The sequence below is a fragment of the Sturnus vulgaris genome, chromosome 16 (genome assembly GCF_052056855.1).
Source record: "Sturnus vulgaris isolate bStuVul1 chromosome 16, bStuVul1.hap1, whole genome shotgun sequence".
Classification (NCBI taxonomy): domain Eukaryota; kingdom Metazoa; phylum Chordata; class Aves; order Passeriformes; family Sturnidae; genus Sturnus; species Sturnus vulgaris.
Window position 1 is genome coordinate 4,740,040 of NC_142258.1, and position 24,778 is coordinate 4,764,817.

General features: G+C 43.2%; 1 protein-coding gene across 8 annotated transcripts in view; it reads left to right on the top strand.

The window, feature by feature from the left end:
• Positions 1–24,778, top strand: part of MAD1L1 (mitotic arrest deficient 1 like 1) — a 346,624-nt gene that overhangs the window by 167,353 nt on the left and 154,493 nt on the right. For all 8 annotated transcript variants that reach the window (XM_014870221.2, XM_088174320.1, XM_088174318.1 and 5 more), the window contains one exon: positions 15,913–16,001. In XM_014870221.2, coding sequence (XP_014725707.2) covers positions 15,913–16,001 — 89 coding nt within the window. The remainder of the gene's footprint in view (positions 1–15,912; positions 16,002–24,778) is intronic.

Sequence of the window (24,778 nt, forward strand, 5' to 3'; positions counted from 1 at the left end):
AAGGACACAAAACCAGGTAGCAGGGAGGTTTATGTGCAGTTTCATGACTTGGATATGATTTTTTATACTCAGGAATAAATGAGGTGTCAGTGTTAAGCCATTTTGTGAACTGATGTTTTTAGTAATGGATGAACTGTGGTATTCCTGCAACTTTTTCTAGTCACAAGGAAAACCTGAGCAGTATCCAAGATGCAGGGACTCATTCTGTAGATGTGATTAATTTTATTACTAATATAAAAATAGGCCTGCAGCATTGGCTAGTAAATAGGTACTAAAGAGACATCTGTTCTAAAATCCAAATAATAAACTAGAGTGCCAACACAGATCTTTTTAGACTTGTGCTGAACTCTGGTAGGGCACTGAAGGGCAGGATGAGGTGCCCCTACTGTGCTATTAATGGGTTGCCATACGTCTGTTAGGGTTTATTTTTAAAATTTGTGCCTCTTGCTGTTTCAACATCAGATTTTCCATCATGAGAGCATTAATTGATTCTGGTTCTGGGGTGGTCTCACGTTGTGGGCAAACATTTTTATATGCCCAGCTGCTTTCTGTGGTGACACAGGCCACAGCTGATACTTCCAAAGAACTGAATTAATCCTATTTACCATCTGATCTCATTATGTGCTGCCTTTTAACAGTTTCACATTCTATACAATCAATTTTGCGTTGTGCTCACTGGATGCATCACAGGAAAAACTTGCTGTTATGTTTTAAATGTTCTGATGTTCTGGGTTTTTTTTAAACAATTCAAAGTTTTTCTTTTGGGCTCATTAAGCCTGGTTTTTAAGTTGTTTGCCTTCAAATATTTGTAGTATTAAGTGGGCTGGCAGAAGGCTGGAGAAGCTGCAACTTGGAGTGTTAAAGCATTAATTGGTGTTGTGCATCATCCATCAGCAGAGGATAAAGGAAGAGCCAGTGTTCAGTGCCTGTTCCCAAGGGCTTCTCAGTGGAAAACTGCTGGTCTTGTGATCTTCCAGTAACTCTTACACCAACCTCCCATGGACAAGCTGTTTTCTGTGGTGCTTTAGACCATGGATTGCAGATTGTGAGGTGTGGGCTTTATTCAGCAGCTTGAATTTATTTAGTAATACAGAAGAATTGATTCATACAGAAGAAGAGAGGTTTTCTTCCCCATCTTTTCCCCTTTTGATGGAAAATCTGACAGTATAGCTCCTTTTTTTCCCTGGGTGGTATATGCTTCTTCTGCATCCCCCATCAAAAGCTCTCTGGTAGGGAAAGTTGTTGTCACTTTGTGTCTTCTGCAGTGTTGATGGTGACTGGGGTCTGTCCCCTTTGGATGGGGTTGTTCCATAGCTGCCTGCCACAGGCTCCTGTGGATATTCCACCAGCCCCACTCTCATCCAGCAAAATGCTCTTTAGATGTTTTTTTCCCCACTCTCCAGATCAGTGTTGTCTCACCTGGATTACCTGACTTCCAGACTCCTTTAAATTTGACACTTCAGCAGAATTATTTGCCTAGTTTGGATTGCTGGCCTCTCTCCTTCCTTTTCATCCCTTTCACCTGTGAGCCTCCAGTCTCAGTTTGATGTTGAGCTGGGAATGCTGAAGGACTTGTCCTGCTCTGGGTGCTGACAGATGTGGATATTGCCTTTCATCAGCTCTTCTGATGAAAAAACAGCCCTGTGGCTCTAAGTGAAATGGAGCAAACACCTGTCAGGTGCTCTCCTGCAGTCTGAGTCCTTTGGGCTGCTTCTGGGACAAACCTCTGTGCAGGTGACATCTCTGCTGCCACCCTGAAGAGCTCAGATGGCTCTGCCACCTTCCCTGGGGCCCTGGAAATGAAGAGCTGGGCTCTGGCTCATGGCACCTCACTGAGGAGAACCAAGGACTTCTTTCTATCAGTGGGGGCATCTCTGGTGCCCTGGTGAAAGAGTCATTCTTTACACAGCAATATTTTAAAGTACAATACTTGTGGGATAAGTCTGCACATCCAGGTCTCCTCCGAGGACAAGCTGAGGGAATTGTGTCCCCAGGGACACAGATGGCAGATGAAGGGTGGTGTGTGGGATAGGGAGCCCTGTGCCAGGCCAGAGCACGAGGTCCTGCTAGAGGAAAATGGGATGCCAGAGGAATGGGATGGCTGTTGTGACTGCTCCAGTGCAGGGATTCTATGCTTGTCAACTCAAAGTGAGCGTGCTACTGACGGAACAACAAAAAAGGAAATTTAAATGTCTTCAGTTAATTGCAGTTGACAAGACAAAGGCAGTTTGACTTTCCAGTATTAATTAGCAAACCCATACTAATTAGCTTGTATAAGCACAATTCATGCCTCTTTCCCTAAATGCAATTAATATTGCAACTGAAGACATCTCTGGGCTGTGCCTTTGTATCATTAACGTACTTTGCCCTAATTAGACACGGCCAGTAGAGGCTGGAGAAATGAGTTTGTGACTACTACCATAAAAAACCCTCTAATATATTATATCCTTCAGGGAACTTGAACCTAGAGTTTATTTTTTTGATTTAAGAAAAATCACCCTTATCATTGTGCTGTGTAATTAACAATGAAACTTTGATTTTCCTCTCCCTCTAACTCTTCACTTATTTATTTTTCTTTATTCACAGTTTAAGCGTGTTCATACTGTAAGGGAACAGTGTCTGCCCATAAGACACGTAAGAGTCACCACTCTTGAGGGGGCTCAGGTCACTGAGCTGCCCCACAGATCAATGGGGTTTTTCTGTCTTTTATTTGCTGAATGTTTGTTATTTCCAATTTTTTTTTGTATGAATGTGTGCTTTTCTGACAGTTTGATCAGCACTGGGAGTTTTCTTTATTGAGGCTGCTGCTACAGTGTCTTTATTTCCAGGATGTGCATGGAGGTTGCTCAGAGTTCACACAACTCCCTGATCTGTGGTCCCAGGATCTTATTTCTCATGGTATGTTAGTTTAGTGCTCTACTGGCCTAAAGCTGAGAGTGAGCTTCACTCACACCAAAATATTATTTGTGGAAAATGCCTTCTTGTTTGTTATATTATTTTTCTTTCACTCCCTGAGGGAGGGAAACAGAAGACGTGTTTGTTTTTGTAATTTTCGTTTGCCTTTTTCATATCCCTTTATAGACATGAGGAGATTGTTTGGCTCAAGCTTGCCATCCAAGCAACAGCTCTGATCTCTGATCTTACACTTTCTTCCAGTCTGGTTCTGTAGCAGGGGGCATTCATGTCAAGATTTTTTGTTCTCCATCATTAATCCCTGAGGGAAGTCAGCTTGGTATTAAAAAAGCATCACCTGTATTTTCATTACCCCGAGGTGCTGTGGGTATCTTTTGGCTTTCATCTTCAAAAGACAGCTTGGCCCATGTGGGCTCTGAAATCTATAGACTGCTCTTTGGAACAAATTAAATTTCACCCTCCAGCAGATTAAAAAGGATGGATATAAGAATCTGAAGAATTGCTTAGCAGGGTGGGAGGTAAAGAAGATTTGAAGTCCAAGAATTCAGCTGTCACCAAATGAATGGCATAAATTGACTGTCCTTACAGAGGGAATAAAGGCACCTTAAAATTAATATAATCAACACCCCTTGCCTCGAGGAAAAGTGTTGGTTAACCCTTTGCAGAGAAGAGGAGACCTTTATTTAAGAGCAGCAGGTCAGTAATAGTTAAAGAGCCAATTGTGCTCAGTCTGATGAAATCATAATGTTTAGGATTAACTTAAATGTCAGCGACTGCCTACACTGATGGTTATCAGGAGTAGAAATGGAGACAGAAAGGAGAGGACATGAAGGAAATAAACTCAGAGAACACTGAGCTTGATGAAGGTGGAAACTGGCTCTTAACTGGAAGGCAACATGGAAAAGTTATTACTATGTTTTTAATTTACAGGTAACACCAATGATAGTAGAAAAAAAAATGAACTTTAGTATAGAAAGACCTGCCCTGGATTACTGGCCAATAGAGCTCATTTAATTCTTGTTTAAGAGTTAGTGAACAGAAAGCAAGAAATACAACCGACTGAGAGCAAGAACAAAAGTGGTGCTCATTAGTGGAAATGTAAATTCTCTGTATTATCTGTAATAGGAAGGCAATTAAATGTGGGATTAGAGGGCTGAACCAGAGTAGTGATAAAAAAAAAAAACGAAGCTTTGCTGGAACATCTTTAGAACCAACAGGTTGGGAGGGGCAGGAGACAACTGGCTGGTGCAGGAAGTCTCCATCTATCAAAAGTGTATTATGTAATTTCTGAATTGAATTAGCAGGTGACAGCAAATCTCCTTCCCATGTGACAGATTTTATCCTGACACTTTATGTGAGGCCAGCAAAGCCAAGACAGATGAGCAGTGTGGCACTCAAGTGAGCAGCAGGGTGAATAGTTTTAGTAAGGCAATCTTAGAGAAATATCCACTTCTCAAATCAGATTGAAAAGCATGAACCTGGTTATAAAGAGACAGCAAAAGAAGCTAATCCAGAATGAAATGATATAGTAACAGAAGACTGGAAGAGGACTTTTAGATCATAAAGTCCAGTCCTTCAGTAACTGAGGCAAATGCAGCATATATCTCAGTTCATAAATTTATCAAGCTTGTCTTGAAACTGCTTTGGTTGTTTGTACCATTACTGTCATGGAGAGACTGCTCTGATAGCTGAAGTCTCCCCAGTTCCAACTGAAAATATATGTGCAGTTAATATCCATTTTTTTCTTGTGCTAATATTCTCCTTAAACTACAGTGACTGTTCTTCCTCCCTCATATTTATGCAGTGACATATTTATAGAGAACAATTGTTCTCTCCCAGCCTTTCATTTGTCTAGGTTAAACAAATCAAGCTCTTGCAGCCTTCTCTTAAAACAGGCTCTTCAGTTTCCTCATGAATCTTGTAGCTTTCTTTAAATCTCTTCCTCTTTCTGTCTCTCCTTTGAAGGTGACTAATCAGAGTGGTCATATCATTCCAGGTGAAAGTGTCTTCCTCAGGATCATGGAGTACAGGCAGGAGCCTCTTCCACTTCTGTGGTGGAAGAGCTGAGCTGTGTCCAGGTCATCACCCATTTCCAGTGTCACCCAGTGCTGATGTTCATCCTGGGATCCTGTTCATCCTCCCCTCGAGTTTCTGGCTGAGGAAAGCTCAGTTTGTAGGAGGGCTTCCAGCTGTTTTGGGGTTTGCACTCTGACATTTAAATTCTGTGCTGTTCCTTCAGTTTTCACGTAGCTTCCTCTTTCTGATCAGTGTATGCTGCTCTGTGGTAAAGCCTCTGTGCTATCAGTAATTGTGTTTGTGCATTTGTATTTTTAGACCCAAGGTCTTCATTGAATTTTGTTTCAAATGTGTCTGAGACATCTTTTTCCTCTATCAGGTAGTTTTAGTTTTACTTCAGGAGAGCCATTTATTGCTTGTTTACTTCACAGTGTTTATATAATTCTTCACTTTCTCGTGTGATCCTGTAAATTCTGAATTTTGAGTTGTAAGAAGAGGGGGATGATTGTGCAGGAATCATTGATACCCTATTTTGAGTCTTCCCCCTGTTTTAACTGTGGAGTTTTGGTTCTGAAGCTGAAGTGAAGCCTAGAACAGAGGGATGGGAGTACATTTGTCCTTTCCCTGGCAGAGAGCTCTCAGTGCCTGTTGTAAACAACTCCATTAAAACTGGTCCCTGCTTTTCCCCACGGGGTAGGAATATAGTGAGCTCTGAGGCACACAGACAAGGTTATTTTTTTTTTTCTCCCTCTCTTAGCCTGGGGAATGATGAACAGCCTCAGTTGGTGTGTTGCACCTGCTGCGTGTTCCCTCTTGGAAAATTCCTGTTCAACACACAAAACCGTGGCACCATCAGAGGCATCTGCTGCACGTGGCCAACGCAGGGAGTGGAGGAAGCCTTGGCATCCCGGTGGATGGGGCTGACAGGCTGCCTGTAGGCTGCAGAGGTGATCAGCACATTACACCTCTGCACCTTACTATCTCAATGCTGTTTTAATTAGGTGAGAAGGAGAGACTTAGTGAGTCAATTCTCGTGCTTTATCTCTGTTTTAAAAATCTAGCCAGGCACATGGGATCAAATAGCACACTGCCTTCAAATTAAAAAGAAATAAACGGTCTGTTTAAAAGTCCCATTACACAAATGAACCTGCTGTTGGATCCATTAACATGGAAGTTTTATGGGACATGGCAGCACCGTTTGGTTTCAGCAGGACTGTTTTCATTTGCTCTTCCAAGGCAATGAGAGCTAACATGGGGTTAGCAGTCAGGAGGAGGAAATGTGGCTGCCTGAAGTGGAGAGCTGCCTTCCTGCTGCTCTTCCCTGTGAGACAGGTGCTGCCAGACTGGGAGGAAATGGTGTGACCCAGACCTGAAGAGCAATTCCAGCTCAGATGACCCTCATGGCAGTTTCCTCCTGCTTTCACAGCTCTGGGAAGCTGTGCCTGCATCAGAAGAGGACTATCCTGAGAACTCTGATGCAAGAGATGGAATTCTGTAAGCACAGCTTGTTCTGAACATGCAGGGGGGATGTGAAGCTCTCCAGCTATGGGATCTGGGGGGCATGGAGGGCATGTTCAGAGGATGTGCCTGCAGATCAAAGGTTGCTGGATACTTCTCTTCTTGCCTGGGGCTGGCTTTGTGTACACAGAAAGGGAGATAAAGGCTTAAAAAAGAAGTTTAAGTTTCAAGACTTAGTCCTTACACTGACAGCCTAATCAGCTTGTTACATCATTTGTTTTCAGTCTTTTTGTGTCTCAGTGTCCTTAGAAGAGCTTGTTCCCAGTGTTTCTTGCCTTTGGCTGATGGATGCTGGGGGTAGGTAGTAGCTGTGGCAGGCTGGGGTCTGTTAGGGCAGCAGAGTCCTCCAGCAGGAACTGTAAAACCCAATTTATCCACAGAGACAAGGAGATCATAGAGCAGAATTTTTCCTATGACCTCTTGGTAAATAATGAATGGCAGAGCCCTGCCTCTTTGGAATCGCTTAATTGAGGCTGACAACTCTTTGTTGTATTACAGGATCTGGCTTGTCAGGAGAATTTTAACTTATTTATGAATATTTCATTAACCTCTAGAGACTAGCAGCATAAAATCGAGCTCCTGCCAGGCCCTGTCCTGTTGATGCTGTGTTCAGTGCTAATGTCATCGCTGCACATCCAGTACACCTTTCCTCTGAGCTGGGCCTCAGAGTTTATCGTTGGTGGCAGCAAGAACATGTTCACCAAAGGTTAAAATGCCAAGTTTGTGCTTTGGCACCAGAGTTGAACATATGGTATTTGAGAGGGAATTGCTGTTTGCCTTTCAGTCTGTGACTGCTGCTGGCAACTGAAGGGCCCTGCAGGCATCATCCCGAGAGGCTGAAATGGGCAGAGCAGTCTTGGCAGAGCCTTGTGACCTTTGGGTTTTGGCACCAGGAGAGAGATTTTTCACTTTTTATACATTAAAAGCCCACTGCTTTTTGTCACAGGCTAATCTCAGGATGGGTCATTTAGCTAGAAAATATTCAACCTGCTGTACTTAACCTGTTCTTTGGGCAAGGCTTGGGGAACAAGGCTCCTTCGAGGCTCTGCAGTTCCTTTAAAGCAGCTGGGAGGCCCTGTCAGAGAGCTGCTGCTTTCCCATAGCTGGACCCCCTTGCCCCATCCTCACATTTCCCAGCTCTGAGAGTTCAGAGAGCAGCTTTAGCAGGCAGCTCTGCTGGCCCTGCCAAGATGTGCCAGCAAACAGTGCTCGCAGCTGTAGTGAACTGCAGAACTGGTCTGGAGCTGCAGCAGGAGTGACAGAGCTGTTCCTAAAAGCACAGCCTGTGTGCTGTTCCATGTGAGCAAGAGAAAGAAGATTAAGTCCAAGCACTCAGTGAAGGCTCCTTTGCTCTCTTTACAGTATTAAGCAGGATTGATTCCACTGTATTTATGTTAGAAAACAAAGAAACAAAAAAGGATGTTGGATTCCTCTTTCCCCTTTGATCTTCCTAGGTGCTTGGTAAATGCATAGATTCTTCTCTGACTTTTTATTATGTGATGATTTTTCAATGAGAAAACTGATGCAGGGAGTGAGAGGTGGGATTACAAGCTCCTGTTTGATGAGAATTGTTGACTGAATGCTCCGGAAACTCCTCGAGGCTATATTTTCAGGAAAACAAACTGTATTCAAACTCTGTCTGGAGGAGGTATGACATCTTTGCAGATTTATTTGTTGCTTTGCCTGTAAATTACAGCTGCTAGAAGACTTGATTCTAGCAAAATATGCCTATTCCTGCATGAAAAAAGTGATCTGTGAGATGCTCTTCTCGAGAGTAGACAGCTCCATTGTGCCAACACCACGGCCACACTGGGCAGGGATGTGGCACATCCAGCCTGGCACCTTGACAGGTTCCCTAAACAGCCTCTTACTCTGTGTTTTGCTGTTCTAACCAGGAGTAATGGGTAGGAGGTGTCAGCCAGTTAAGGCTAATTACTCCAGAGCTGCCTTCTCTCCGTGGACACCAGCTGTTCTGTTCTCCCTGGCTGGGAGGAGCTTTCGGTAGTAATTAAAGGAAACAGTCATCTACACGCCTGGTGGAAGTGGTGGAGCGAGGCTGATAACAGCAGAGGGCTCTGAGCTGAATGAACATGGAAATGAGGTGATCCTTCTTCAGAATGAGCTGTTAGAGCAAAGAGAGGGGTTTTGGACATGGAGCTGTCAAAGTGTTTTGCTGTCAAGCAGTGGCAGTGAGGTCTCATAGCAGTGCCTGCAAGCGTGGGCAGGACAGGCTGAGAGGAAGAGATTCCTTGTCTGCTCCTTTCTTGGAGTGAGGTTGAAATGTGTAATTATACATGAATAAACTCATGGGTTTAAATTAACATCTTCAGTTCCCTTGCTCAGTGTGTCTCTTGTACAAGATGTTTGCTCTTCTTCCCTATGAACTTTCCAGGTTTTTAATTTTGAGCTCTGAGCCAGCTCCCATCCATCTGAAGTGTCTAGTAGTGCTTATTTCCAAAGTCACATCCTGCACCCATCCCAGATTACTAAAAAAGCATGAAAACAGCACCAGGGATGGTGGGTGGGTGGGGATGGCTGGCACCTGCTGGTGTTGGGATGTGAGAAGACACTTGGGAGGGGTGGGAGGCCAAGTCATGGAGCAAAGGTGTGTTGTAGGTGTATGGGGAAGAGCTTGTTGGATGGGCTGTGCAGGAGGAGCTTGGGGCTTTGGGGGTGTGATGTGATGGTGATTCCTCCTTCACATGCTTGCAGCTGGGCAGGCAGCTCAGGCTTGGGCTATTTTGGGGCCCGTGTGGCATTGGCCTTATTCTTCAGAGCAAACTGTTTCCTGCCATACCCCTCCCACTGTGATTACATGTGGAAACCATAGGGTGACTGGTTTCAATGGGGTGTCTGTGCATTTGTCCTCTTGTTCCTTTGCAGCAGAGCTGAGTTTGGCTCGCTGAGCCTGTCTGGAGTTGCCCCAAGTGGGGCTGGTGCCACACAATGTGGAGGGGAGGTGTTGGAAGGGAAGCTGTGGATTGGGAATCAGAGGGGACAGAGGTGAATGCTCGTTAAGGCTCCCTTGGGGTAGATGAATTAGTTAATGACTATGCTGTGCTTTGAAAATGCAAATGCTGTGTCAGAGCTAAGTCTGATTATAATAATCAATCTTCATTTGGAGAGGGTGCTGGGTATGAGGAAGGGGGAGAGTGATGAGACTGGGGCTGAATATTTAGATCACAGCTCTGCATTTCTCTGCTGTTGTTAAGGAACCTGATGTTGCCTGAGAGGTCAGCAGAGCTGAGGAGGGGCAGAAGGTGGCTTTGGGAGGAATCATCCTGGCAAGCACCAGTGAACTTAATTCTGTTATTTTGTCCCTTATGATTGCCCTACCTGCAAAGGGAGAGGTTGTCATCCTCTCCTGCGTGTGAGCTACCCCTGCTAATGGGAAAAGATAGAAACTGCCTCCAAAGCAGGGTCCTCCAGGGATGGGGGAGAGGGGAGGGTGGCTGCTGCAGACGTCCAGCCCTGACAGCTCCTTCTCCCTTGGCACTCCATTCGTTTGTAGCAAGCGTTCCTAGTAATTACACCTCTTAATTTAGGAGAGCGAGTGGGAGAAAGGAATATAAATTTGTGTATTAACTTTAGAGATTGGAAATAGGGCAAGCGAACCTTCTCTCTGGGAGATTATATTTGGAAATGAAATAGAATGACATTTGGTATAAACTTGAAAAATTGCTCTCTTTTTACTGCAACAGGAGGAGAAAAGCCACAATCCAGACTGTATTGGAGAGAAGCAGAAGTCAGCATATGTCCATTTCCCAGTGTGTGTATCTACAATAATATATATACATGAGTACATTTTTAGGAAAGTGTTTGCTGAAAGGTTGCTCCTAGCCCTGACTTCTCATGATAAAAGCACAGCAAGTTTGTTACAGATGGTGGAGCCCCTAGAGACTGGTGACTCTGATCCAGCCAGCCTTCATCTTCTCTGAGAAAAAAAAAAAACACATATTTTTTGCTTCAGCCAACTGGGAGATGGGTAGTTCCAAAACACTTTTTATTGAATATCTGATTTTCTTTGGCTTTATTGCTTTTGTTTCATAATGGCATCGAGGATTAATTTTCTCAGGAAAATATGTATCAACTAATCCTGGGCTGCTTAGCCTGTTTCTAAATGGCAGGCAATATTTTGTTTTACAAGTACTGTCCTACTTTTTGAAGAAGAGTAAAGTTCACTAGGAAATGTGATGAGGCTTAGTTCTCCCTTTGTGTGCTTCACTGCAGATATTTTGGGGGAACAGCCCTTTGGAATGCCAGTGGGATGGGCATATGGAAGAGGTGGTGGTGCTTTTGCTGAGCAGAATGATCTCTGCAGTTCTCAGCATGATGTCTTACTAGGCTGTGGTATTGCTGGACACCCAAATTAAACCTACTGGTGTTTGATGTATATTGGATTTTTGATGCCAGATTTATAAGCTTGTGGACAACACCAAGCTTTCTGTGCTGCCTTGTGGGAAGAGGCAGAGAAGCTCCTTGGCCTCTGCTACATGCAGTGGAGAGAAGCACAAATGGCATCACTGTCATGTCAAGGTCCTGGTTTGCCAGTTTTCAGACCTCAGTGCATGGGTCATACTTGGGGTCTCATTTCTCTGTTCTTGTCTATTTTGGTGCACACTCTTCCTTTCCAAGTCTGCTTGGTGTTCACACATTTTTAAATATTTATGGACTGAAATAGCTCCTTGAATTGTGTTGAGACTTGTAGTCCAACACAACCTCTCAATTCACCTTTCCATGCTGGCTCTGTGCAATTCAGTTCCCATTTATTGCTGCTGTTCAAAATCAGCTCTTTTGCTGAGGAAGGCCTTTCAAAGGATGTTGCATCAGCCCATTGTTAAATAAACCTTTAGACATTTATAATGGATTCAGCATTTCCTGCTTTTTATGGTTCCAAAAATGCTGAATGACGTGCAGACACACTTCATCAGGATAAGATTGCTGTATCAGCCCCTCACTAAAATGCACTCATTATTCAAATAATAACTGTATGTCTCCAGCATGTGTTCTGTGAAATGTGTGTACATGATGTGGGCGAGTAAACCAGCCCCATTTTTTTTTTTCAACATGCAAATCCGACTTTGGCAGTGAATTGAAATACTTTAGATTTTGAATTCTTTATTACCCAAAATGAGTCACCTGAACAGAGATTTGATCATTGTTTTGGGCAGTGCATTAAAATTTTCGGAAGTTTGTAAATGTGGTTTTCAAGGCTGACTGATCTGACCTGTGATGAGCCTCACTCTGAAGATGGAGTGTGGACAGCACTGGTCAGTGGGAGGCTCCAGGGAAGCTTTTCATTTCATTTTCCTGAAACCTGCTGGAGTTGAGTGTGAGGAACAACAGGTCCATGGCATTGCAGAGACTCGGGGTACTTGCTTGGAGAGGACAAATATGGGTCAGAAATATAACAAAAAAAATCAACTCTCTAAAGTTCTATTTCTTCTAGATGTCAGGAGATGAATTTATAATTTTGTTTCTCCTGTCATCTCATATGTCTTTAAATAATTGCTACAGAAGGGAGAAGCAGTGAGGAACATATTTCTTACCCTGCTGTGGGTGTTTGCTATGTCATTAACACTTGGAGGAGAACCACCTTCTTGGAATCTTGTCCAGGCAGGTTGAAAAGCAAGGCTGAAAGAAGAATGATATTTCATATAATTACTAGATGAAAATGCATCCATGTTCTTCCTTCCTCTCTTTCTCCTTTGGTAAATAATGGTGCCAGTACTTATTTTGGAAAAGTTATTTGCATTTCATATTTTGGGGCACTTGCATATTTTTGACAATGGACATTCTAAAATTAGTCTATATCCTGATCACTTTTTATGGAGAGTAATAAAGTTGTGCTTGAGAATTGAAAGAGATAAAAAAACTTCAGGATAAATGGGATCACTTTAGGTTGAGAACAAGGGACCTCAGTATATTTTGAGAAGAGAACAACACATCCTCAAAATATTAAGTACCTGTTCATGTGTTTTATTCATTCATGGGCTCTGATAGTACTCATAAAAACCTTAGATAACTTTAAAAGCAATTAAAATAACAGCTTGGTTTCTTTTCAAGTTGCTAATGTGTTCTGTAGGGTAGGAATATCACTGGGGGTCTGATCCTTGGTGATACAATCCCTGCAGCTCCTGCAGATGATGTAGGTCCTGAGGTCCCTCTTGTGCAGCTTTCAGGACAAGAGATGCAATGCTGTATTTCACAACAATGTTCCCTGTCTGCTCTCAGTGCCAGTGTACAGATCAAGGCTGACCTGGGTCGTTTGGTATGGAATGGGGAATACAGCAGTGAGCTGTAATTTGAACAGCCCTTTTCCCCTCTCTGCCTGGTAATGACTTCTACTAGTTTAATGTATTCAAAGCAATAAAAGTCTAACTCAGCCAGTCACATAAAATTATTGATAAAAATTGGAAGAGTTTAGCCAGGAATAGTGAGTTGGTTCAAAAAGCATAAAATGCCTGCTGAAAGTGGCATCTGGTGAAGAAGAGACATCAGAACTGGAAATTAATTTAGGAAAATGGATGTGATGGGAATTAGGCAGAGAAAGCAGCAGGAGGGGTTTGGCTCTTCCTTTCCTTGCCCCTTCTTGAGTCTGTTCTTTGGCACAGGTACTGGGAGGACAAGTGGATGGGAAGGGACAAATTTCCCCTGTGCTGAATTATTTCATGCTCATCACCCATTCCCAGAGCTATCCTGAGGCTGTGTCAAAGGGAATGGTCTTGGAAAGCTCCTCACCTCTTGGGCTTTCATCAACAGATTCCTTATTTTCAGCCATTCTCTTCATTCTTGTTTTGTGTCTTGCTGCTTGCACTGTGTTGCCTTTAGAAAAGCAGACTTGGGTCCTCAGAGTAAGCTACTCCATCTCATCTCAACTAACTATTTTTGTCCTGGAAAAGACATTAAAAACATAATAGTAAATAGCATTTTTAATATCTGAATATTTTAATATCTTTGAGATTGGCAATAAGGGCTGTTTTGCTAACAATTGCTAGGGATGAAACCTGGAAACAACAGATTTTGAATTAAGTATTTAATACCTTAATTGCTTTTAATTTCTTATTTCATAAACAATTAGTGGGCTCTGCATGGCAGTAAGTTCCTCTGGCACAAAATTGTGTCTTGACCTGGACTTTAAACTGCTGTAGTTTTAATCCTGGTTCTGGGAAGCAGGTCTGTGTGAACATCTCACTTCTCGAGCCATTTCCATCTGTAGTGATGTCACTGTGTCCTCCTCTCCCTTCTCATCTCGGGCACAGCAGATTTTCAGTCCAGGGAGTCTTGGCACTTGCAAATTGGGAGGACATAAAAATGAGATTAAATGCCCTTGCAGCCCATGTGCCCTTCCTCCTCATTCTCCTTCAGCAGCTTATTCTTAAAACCCCAGCAGAATCTCATCCTGCTGCTGCTGAGCGTGCCTGGCACTGATTTGTCACCACTGTGTTTGAACTGAGATGCTTCTCACAAGCTCCCCAAAGCTCGTGTGCATTCACTCTCCCATCTCCTTTTCCTGTTACACACTCTGTTTTTTTCCCCCCTCTCTGTGCAGCCACCACAAGAGCCCCCAGGTCACACCAGCAGACTCCTCACCCCTCTGTGCCCCCCTTGTCCCTCGAGAAGGTGGCTGTGGTTTATCTGTGTGGGTGAGCCCTCTCAGCCAGTGATAAATAACTCACCAGCTCTTCCATCTTCACATGCTGCCCTCACTCATCCCAGAAAGCATCCTCAAACTTCTAACAGCAAACACACCCAGGCTTCAGCAGACACGGGAAACAGGAAGCATAATGAGTGTTTTCCTGCTAGAAGTAGGTTGGAATTGAAGCCTACTCCTCATCCCAGTACCTTTTATTCACATTCCTGGAATTATCTGGTGTGCTTGCTTTATCCCCAGCCATCTGTGATGGGCTGAGCTGGGAGAGATAAGCTCAGTAATCAGAAAATTGAGGGAAGCATTTCTGGCTGTGATAATCTTATCAGGCAGCTAATATGCATTAACATTTGTACAGCCTGATGATGCAGGTGGGCCTTTGCTTATTTTTTATTCCTGGATGTTTCTTGACAGGCAGGGGGAGAATACAGGGCTTTTTGGGGTGTCAGGGGGAATTAAGTTAAAACATTTTTTGATGCTCTCTTTCTTCTGCTCTGTTCCTTTGGTGTCAGAAAGGGGTGGGAGCATAATCCAGCCATCTATTTTCTGCCCTCTCCTGCCAGCAGCACTGCCATGCTCTGCCTGTCTTTTCTGGTAAGCACGGAAGGGCGAAGAGGCAGCGTGTCAAAACTTCAGTTCTGTCTGAGCAATATGACTGTCTGTGACAAGATGCTCCTTTTTCTTGTAAGATTGGAGAGTTTCTGTGAAAAGCTTGCAGAAGTTTCCCATTGCAATGTGATTTTTTTCCTCTACAAGTCTAATCTATGCTGTTGCAGGGAATGGTGTATTAATGGATTATTTCCCTGATGCTGAGTGCTGAACTCTCTGTGGTCATTAGTTTTGCATCTATAATTAAGGCTGGATTGCTTATGATTTTCCTCCTGGGTGAAAAAATATTGTTTCCATCAACAGATTTATTAGGGGAATTAGTTGACAGGTGGTAAAAAGACAGACGACAGAAGGAAGTCGAGAATCTCAAGCATTGAGTGTATGAAGAAGATCTGAGCTGGGAGAAGGTGTTGGAACAGAAGTTTGAGTGTCCTCTAGGTAGTTTGTCTCTGCTTACACTTCATAATATATGATTTTCTGAGGGGTTTAGAAACAAGTAACATATGGAGTTTATCAATCTGTGCATTGTCTTGGTCTCTTGAATTAGGGATCCAGACTGCTACAAGTCAGGGAGCCTGGGAATTGTAGAGTCTGGGTAAGAAGTTCTCATGTCTGTAGAGTTTTGAGGTACTTTTTTGGGAGTTCCTACCCAAACAAAGCCAGAGGCAGAAAATATTCTTAATTGTTTGTTTGTTCAGCCAGAGCTACCTGAGCAGCTAGAGCTAGAAGTGTATATTGGAAAGTGCTGGAAATATTCCCCAGACTTTTGGATTCAATGTATGTGTCTCAGAGCTGTTGTGGACAAGACAGTGTAATCCTGTGGTTCATTTCTTCTGGGGAGGAATCGAGTGAGGTTGAATTACCAATACTAAACCTTAAGTCCCAGCGAGCTCCTAATGCCACACAGAGTCTTCTGCATTCCATTATCCATGGGGGAAAATAGGGGAAATACCTGAAGAAGAAGCAGAAGCTTTGCTAGTAACATTCAACATCCTGTGCTTCATCTACTGTGGAGAAAAAGTCAAGAAAGGCAAAGGGAAGGAGGGTTAAGTGAGATGTTGACATTTAACACAAGAGAAGTTGTGCTTCACATCTGTATCATGAGGAGTCTGACCTGTGCAGAACCTCACGATTTCCTCCTCTCTCTGCTGTTCGTGTGTGGCCTTAGCAGTGCTGCAGGAACTAATATCTTTTGTCTCCTGCAGCTGGAGGTGGAGATGAAGGTCCTGAAGTCTCAGCAGTGCACGGCTGAGCAGAGCACTGTCGTCACCAAGGAGGAGGTGGACACGCTCAGGTAGGCAGAGCACAGGGAAGGCTGAGCAGATTCTGCTCTTTTGGGTGGAACTAATGAGAAGGGAAATGCCTGGGGTAGTTTCACTGCCTGCTGTGGTTGTTGTGGAGCAGCAGGTACAGCAGCTCACTGTGCTATAGTGCATGAGAAAGTTTGTATGTAGGCTGCCTGCTATTCAGGCACTGGGGTCATGACCAGAACACATTTTCCTTGTTTTCCTGAAGTAGGGTGTTCTTTTTCTGAGCACATTTTACTTTCTCACCAGCTTTTATGGATGTGAGAACCCCATGAAGCACTAGCAGAAACACTCAGCCCATGATCTGTCCTGCATTTAGATACTTTCTAAGCTTTGCTATCTTTTGGGAGGCTCAGGCTTTTTTTTTTTTTTTTTTTATATTTGGGGTCTTTTGCTGTCAGTTAATTGGTAAGCCTGGCTCCTGCATCACTATTCCCCCTGTTGACTTTCTTTCCTGTGGAAATGGAATTGCTGTTTATTTGTTGTTTTGACCAAATCTCGACTGTAAATACAGGATCTGTTGGCATGTGTGTGAAGAGGTTTAGAATCCAGCTTTTGTGCTGCTGATGCATGTGTAGCACTGGAGATAAAAGAGGGATGTTTCCCCTCGTGCATTGCTGGAGATGGCAGAGGGGTACCTGTTGTGATTCAGTGAAAGAGAAGTTACAAAACAGCATTTCAGCAGGGGATACATGAGCATTTACAAAAGCTACAGTGAAGCTAAACAACCTTTCCATGTATTTATTAAAGCATTTATAGCTTCCATTGCAAAGCAGGTGACACAATAAATACTGAGCACAGAAAAGTTCATCTGTTTCTGAATGTTTAATAAAGTTTCTCTTATTTAAGTTGGGCGAATCAGGTCTTCACAGGCTGAGTATTTTATTCTCAGCTGATGTAAGACTTTGGCTGGACTTTCATGTCTTAATTCTTTTCTATTTTCAGCTCCATCACAATCAAGTGTGACTGCCTCATAGGACTGAAAGCAAGGTTTTGCAGCAAGCAGAATCCTGCAGAAAGCAGAAATTACTGGCCTGTGTGTTATGGCTTTGCTCTTGTGCTTTGCCTCTGGAGCTTGTTTTACAGCTCTGAAAGCCTGGTTCCATAGCAGGAGGGAGGTGTTTGAAAATAACACATGTTCAGCTAAGCTATTCCAATACATTTTAGGGCTGTACACCTAATCTTGGGGACCTGCTCCTATAGTTCCCTCAAGGTGCTCTAATAGCTCTGGAGGCCCAAGGCATACATCTCCTTTTTTTTTTATTCTATCATATGTTTGAGTTCTGCTAAAGGAGAGAATGCTATGACTTCCCTTTTTCAGGGAGATAAACCTGTCTCCATCAACTTTTGCCTTTTTTTTTTTTGTTTGTTCTTGCTCATTCAGGCTTTTCCTTTGCTAAGGCACACTGGACCCTCGAAAACCTGAGGTTTACACTGCTGCAGGAGTATTCAGCACCTCCTTGGCAGCATTTAACCTGTTACTCCTGCATAATGATCAGTGTGTGTCAGAAAAGCCAGCAGCCTGTTTGCTGTCTTCTGGGACTTGCAGGTTTGCAGAGATTTTCTACAGTGCCTCCGTGGTCTCTCCCTCCCTGGTTGGTTTTGCTGCAGCACCCTTTCATCTGGGACATGTTCAGGCTCTTTGTTTTCCCCTCCAAAACTCTTTATTTGGTGCTTAGCTTCCCTGAACAACATTTGCCATCTATTACCTGAGCAGCTTCAGGGACAGTGTGTGTAGGGGAGCAGCTGGACTGCCACACAGTCCAGACCACTCCACAATGTGACAGGCTCTTGGACAGTGGGGGTGGAGATGGCTGGCTCTGCCCTGAATGAAAATCCATTTCCTGGGCAGGGATGACTGGAGTTCACAAATACTTGCTTGTTATGGGATTGTAGTGTTTGATTCAGCTCAACAGTAGTCCTAAAGTTCATAGATAATGTTTTTCCCTCTTTGTTTTTAAGGAATTTCTGTGACTGCTAATCTCACTTTCTCCTCCTCCCATGAAATGGTGTCAAACCTTTCACACAAAATATGTCCCAAAGCCAGGCCAGTTCCCAGTGTGGTGGATGATGGTGCAGAGCTCTTCTCCAATGATGGGCCATACTCTGAAGGTTGTTTCAGCAGAGGCCAAGCTTCTGCAGTTGTTTCACATTGATGTTCTGGTTTTTCATCTCTCTTGCTCCTGAAGCTGTGGGTGCATAGCAGCCACAGTTCCACGTTCTAATTCCAGACTGTTTTTTCCTGTATTTTTTTACTGAACCCCTTTTTGTTGTCATTGCTGTCATAAATACTTGTCCCAGCCCCTGATGCTGGTTATTTAGTTACAGAACTGTTCCACAAAGCATGGATTTGTTTGGTTTTGATCACCTTTTCCACTGCTCAGACCTAACAGTAAATGACTTGGTGCAAACCTTTCTTTCTGCTGGAGCACTGTAAGCCAGTCCCTGCTCCTTTTTCCTTACTGTTGGCTTCTATTACTGCTTCAGACATCTTGCACTGTCAGGCACTCCACATCTGAGTTGAGAGAAATTTCAGAATTGACTCCATAAAGATTTATTTTTATGTTTCTAGACTTATGCAGTCAATGGATATGGTTGGACTTTATTTTGCATTTTCTGTGCGTTGCTCAAGAAACTGGGCCAAGTTCTTCCTTCACAGAAGAGGCTCCTTCTCAAAGGAACACAGAATAAATCACTATATTCTCTCAGTCCTTTGGGGCTCAGGAAGAATGTGCTGTGATCCACATCAGAACACTCCTCGTGGCTCAGCTGGATGTGTCCCCTCTGTACAGCAGCAATGAACTGGGTGGGTGTGATTGAAGAACAGAAGGGGTTTGGAGGAGAACAGGGATGAGAATGGGCAGGGATTAGGGCTGCTGTGCTCATCCTCCTCCTGTGGGCCTCAACAGCACCAGTTTAGTCAATTTTATGTAGCTGCTAAGGAGAACAACACAAACTCCACTGTCACTCCTTCCTTCTACACACCACTGCCAGAAACTAATTCTGGGAGGAAGCAGGAGGAAGAGCACAGACTTCCAAACTGGAAAGTGGGGAAAGAAATGCCACAGCTTATGAGGGAGTTATTTCCATTTCTGTAGTTTATTGTAGTCTTTGAAATCCTGTAACCTGCAGGATGACGTGTCTGCTCCTCTGGGCTGAGCCCAGCCTCTCCTGTTAGCTGCTGTCACAGAGGAATGTGAAAAATAGGAGGAACCACTGAATCCAGCAAGAGGAGTGTGCACAACAGGAATGGGCTGCTGAGCCTCCAGGAATTTCCATATAGACCCCGTGGTTGGGAGCTCACTTCTGAAAACAAGAGCAGAGGAGACATAAAAGAGAAAAAAAAAATCCATACTAATCCTTTGTATCTGTATTCACCTCCTGTGAGTGAATGAGAGCTTTTAAGAAAAATATCTTTTGTCTCATTTTTCTTTAGTATGGAAAGTAAATTTTCAGCCAGAAACTTTAAAGACTTTATCAGTTTTTCCTCCTTCTCTTGAGAACAAAGTGCTATTTTGTCAGACCTTTTATAACTTTAAATTTGAAACTCTCTCCCAGCATCATCGTTTCTGGAGACACAATAAAAGCAGTGCTAATGCTGTCATTTCTCACACTTTTTGCTGCTCCCTCTGAAATAATATTTGTTTATATTCTGCAGATCCTATGAAAAGAAACAGTGGTCAACCCATTCAGTTCCTACTCTGTAGGGTACAGCATTTGGGCATTAGCACCTTTTAATAGGAAGGTGACAACTGTGCAGAAACTGGTATTTCACAATCTATAAATAAAAGGAATATATTTAAAAAGAACTTCACTAAAGACTTAAGTGGCAACAGCTGAAGGACCTTTTCAGCTGGAACAAATCTGAACTTTTTCTTTCTGCTGTCACACTGCAACCCCAGTAAATCCTAAATGTTTTCTGTGGATTTAGTGGCTGGGTAGAGTTACAGTAATTCAAAAGAAATTCATGTCCTTGCCAATGCCCATTAGTCACACTTGCTGGAATTCTGTCTGCTTTGCTCCTAACACCATCTCCCTGCCATCTGGGTCCCTTAATAGCATCTTCCCAGCACATGCATTTTCTGCTCCATTCAGTATTTTCCTGTTCAGCAGTTGCTTTTCCACATGGCCATGCCCCCTTCGCAGATGGGGCCTCTGTGAGACATGTCCTCATGGGTGATAGCCACAGGCAACCACACAGCACAGCTGAGAGCATTAAAAACCAATAAAACAAAGATAAAAGAGTCATGGTGGTGGGGGCAGTTTTCACTGGTTAATTCCACTGAAAAGCTCTGGACTCAGAGAGACTTTGGGAGTTGCCTGGATGTTGAAAATCCAAGAGCTTGCCCCCTTTTTGCCTCTCTGAAGTAGGAGCAGCCTTGGCTCACGATCTGAGGTTTTTAGACAGGCTGAACACACATGGTGGGATGTCTCCTGATTTTCACAAGTGTCATTTTAGGAAACCTGAGGCTGTAGGTGGGGTTTTTTTTCCTCATTCTCTCCCCTGGTTTGAGATAATGAAACATGCAGTAGGGGCAATATAAAGCTCCATTTTTAAAAGAGGGAAAATCCATGAGGCTGAGCAAATGCCAATGAATCTGTATTTTGCACTAAATTTGATCTTGTGAAAGGTTGTGGAGGTGGCATCAATTTACCTTATGCCTGTGGAGCCTTCAACTCTTGGTTCAGCTGTCTGATACAGGAAAATCTTCTGAACAGGTGAAGAGATCTTTGCCAGAGATCTTTTCATGTTTTCAAACCCCTGTATGGAGAAGTTCATGAATTCTCTACAAATTAATTCAAATGGTTTCTTCCTGTATCACAAAACTTGACAATGGAGTTGATATTTCAGAAAGTAACTGATGTTTCTTCCTTGTGGCACAACAGACACAAGGTTTTAAGGCCGGGTTGGATGGGGCTTGGAGGAATTTGGTTTCGTGGAAGGTGTCCCTGCCCATGGTGGGGGGGCTGGAACTGAAATATCTTTAATGTCCCTTTTAAACCAGACCATTCTGGGCTAAAAATCGAGCTGGTAGATGATTTTGCTGTACCCAGGTGTTTCTGTACCCTGGTTTTCATGGTACTCACATGGATTTCTCTTGGATTGTTCTCCCTACCTGAAAGTAACTCCAATATGTAACAAGAGGAGGATTGCAAATTGGTGATAAAATAGCATCACTTCTGTTGTGCAGATGTCCCTGGAGAGAAAAGGCACAAGGAGTGTGCACCAAGGCTGCCTTTGTGGCCGTACACAATCATCCCTATACGTGAACTTAATGAAAAAAATGTGTAAATGAAAAAAATCCAAGTGCCAAGCCAGTAAATATTTTTCAATATTTGACTTCCATATTTTAACCACCAGCTGCAAATGCTTTGCTGTGTTTATATATAGATAGGATTTCCCTTGCTTGTCTCTCTTTGCCATTGGGAAGAGTTCCCCAGGGGGGTGGGAAGCAAAGCTGGAATAGCACAAAGTGTTTGCTAATGGTTCTGAACGCTTTCCCACTGGAGATCCAGGACACTTAACAGTGTTAAAACAAGATAGGAGAGGGATAAATGGTGAAAGCACTAGTCAGTCCCAAAATCCTCTTGGCACAAAGGTTACAGCAGTGTTCTTGTTTCTCAGTGCAGAGGTTTTGTCTCTGAAGGAGAACCAGGGAGTGCCCCATGGGCTGACCCTGCCCAGAGCAGGGCAGGAAGCCCCAGAGCCCTAAATTGTGTCAGGAAAGGAGGATGCCCCCATAGCTGGGACCCTGGCAAGGAGCAGCCACCTGGGGGTGAGAGGCTGTGACCCTCAGCTCACAGGTGCTCCTGTGCCTGTTGCTGGTCACAGGGCAGGTGGCTCTGGAGAAGAGAGGGCTCCAGGATGACCCTATAGTGGCCTTCCAGTGCCTAAAGGGGCTACAGGAGAGTTGAAGAGGGACTTTTGACCGTGGCATGCAGTGATAGTACAAGGAGCAGTGGGCTCAAACTGACACAGGCCACGGTTAGATGGGATATTTGGAAGAAATTCTTCCATGTGAGGGTGGGGAGGCTCTGGCACAGATTACCCAGAGAAGCTGAGGCTGCTCCATCCCTGAAAGTGTCCAGGGCTGGGTTGGATGGGACTTGGAGCAACCTGGGATAGTGGAAGGTGTCCCTGCCCATGGCAGAGGGGAGAACTAAATGATTTTTACTGTCCCTTGCACCACAAACCATTTCAGGTTTCTGTGATATCTGCTACCTGACTGGGAGTGCCCCAGGCTTTCAATCTCCACTTGCTCAGCAGTGAGGCACGAAGGGCACAAACAGATTGTTGAATCCTAAAATTGCAGGTGAAATAGCACAAAAATATACTGGCTCTAATCTACCCTCATTATAGCTGTGTCTCAGGTCTTTGGGAAGTGTTTTCTGGCTGCTGCTATGAGTGATTTTCAAAGGGCAACTGAGAGGCCTGATCTTAAACCTCCCCACGGAGACAAGTTCTGCAAGCAGATAACAGCAGCATCCGATTATTTGTGAAGCTGGATGGGGAGAAATTTGTTCCCAATTAAAATTCAGCATGTCAAGGATGGAGAAAGTACTGATGAGAGTCCTGTGTCTGGCTCTGACCTTTCAGGAGCTGTTGTGCTGTTGTTCCTCAGAGAAGAGTGTTGCTCTCCTCACAGCCTGTTCTGCAATCCATTTAGAAATGCACCATTAAAAGCATTAATTCCACTTTGAATTTCCATTTTTCCTGACCTTTTCGGTCTCCTGCTTCAGCATCCTCCATCCCCACTAGCTTTGTGCCTCTTCTGAAAGTTATTGATGATATTTTTTAATGCCTGGGACAGTTCTAAAACTGTTCCACGGCATTTTAGAGGCTTCCAAGAGCAGAAAAAGATGAGACTTGATAATATTTGAAAATTGCCAGCAGGGGTCAGGCTTACAAATAATTTAAGCAATCCAAGCTGCATATTTATAAAGGAGAAATTTCTGTGCTGAACATGATGTGGATCAACCTGCTTCTATGGAAAAGTTTGGAACTGTTGCCAAATAAATAGGAGAGATGACTTCTTCCTTGTACCTGAAGTTGCTGTTGCATAACTTTGGGATATTGACAGATGGTTGCATTCTTTATTGTATGGTGCAAGGATTTTCAGCTTAATTTAGGTAATTTAAAAGTATTATTAAGCAAGATAATTAGTTTTTAATGAATATTCTGAGAAAAAGGATCCTGAGAAAAGTGAATCCAAAGATCAGTGTTACTCTGTGTTAGTTGCACAGTTAATCCCAAGAAGTTAACATGTGGAAGGGGAGGGTCTTGAAGAAGCATCAGGGTTTTGTACTCTGTACTTAAATGAAAGCAAAAATTTTAAATGCAAACTTTTATACATGTATCTCCTGCCTAACAAGTTTGATGGAGTTCTCTGAAGGACTCACCAGTCATTTGTCCAAGGCTGGTATGGTTGATCTGAGGTATTTGACCTTTCAAAAAGCTTTGAGCCAAAAGTCCCACGTGAGCAGGACAGAACATGTGGGTACCTTGCCAGGAGGCTCTCCTGGCTTCCCTGAGCCCTGTCTCCAGGATTTCCTGAGCCAGAGATAATACAATATATTTTTACTTTGTAAAATTTCATGCCTTTTTCTTCCGTTAATTTGCTTATGTAATATAAAGTTAAAATATGGAAAATCAAAGAATAAATATTTTCACAATGCCGAGGATTTTTCCACTAGGTCCTAGAATGGTTTTGATTGGGAATTGGGAACTTGTCCAACGCAAAAAAGGGGTCTGTGAGTAGTGAGGTGGCAGAGTTTGAGATAATATAAAATTATTTAGCTTATCAAAGCATTCAGAATTTCAGAAGAAATCTTAGGATGCTGCTTGAAAGGGGAGATGAAGTTGCATGTCAATAATTGCTAAACCCATGCACGTAAGAAAAAACACCCTTACTTTTACTCCCACAACAGAGAGCTCTAAATGAGCTGTTGTCACTCGAGAGAGAGATCTTACAATATTGTGAACAGCTTTCTGAAAATATTAGGTAGGTGCTCCATAGTTAAAAATACAAATAGAATACTAGAAGCTGTTGGAAAGGAAGTTGAGAATAAAGCAGAAATCCTCATTGTACCACTGGATATATCTGAGTGCTCTTTGTAGTTCCAGCTTATTTCATGTCAAAAAGTCTATATAAAACTTGAGGGAACAAGGAAGAACAATAAAAATATGGAAAATCCTTGGTGTGAAGGAAGACTAAACTGAGATTCTTCAGGAAATAATAGAGGAGGTCTGTACTGAGGTGTGGAGAGGAGAGTGTGGTACAATATTCACGACTTTTCATAGCAGAACTAACGGGCACTCAGTGAAATAATCACATGTGAAGTATAAAACAAACTGAACTAATTTTTCATACAGCACATAATTTAATTGTGGAACTTACTGCCAAGGAGTGTTGTGAAGGCCAAAAGTATAAATCAGATCAAAAAGAGATTTGATGCCTTATGGAGGTTTTAGCTGCTGGTGGTTATTAAACATGATGGTCTAGACTCAGTCTGTGGTTCAGAAGGTATCCAAGCTGAACTTGCTTTATATTCAAATTGTATATTTTTAATATACTTTTACAAATTATATTCTCATCATATAAACATGTCACTTTTAACCATATGTTTTAGCTCCTTCAGTAGTGCAGTTTTGTGGTACTGGGTGCAGGAATAATCTGATACTGTTTCTGGTTTCATGCTTTACTTGATTATTTGTGGTGGGACTGTGCAAGGACACCCAAAGTCTATTAATTTTCCCTTCTTC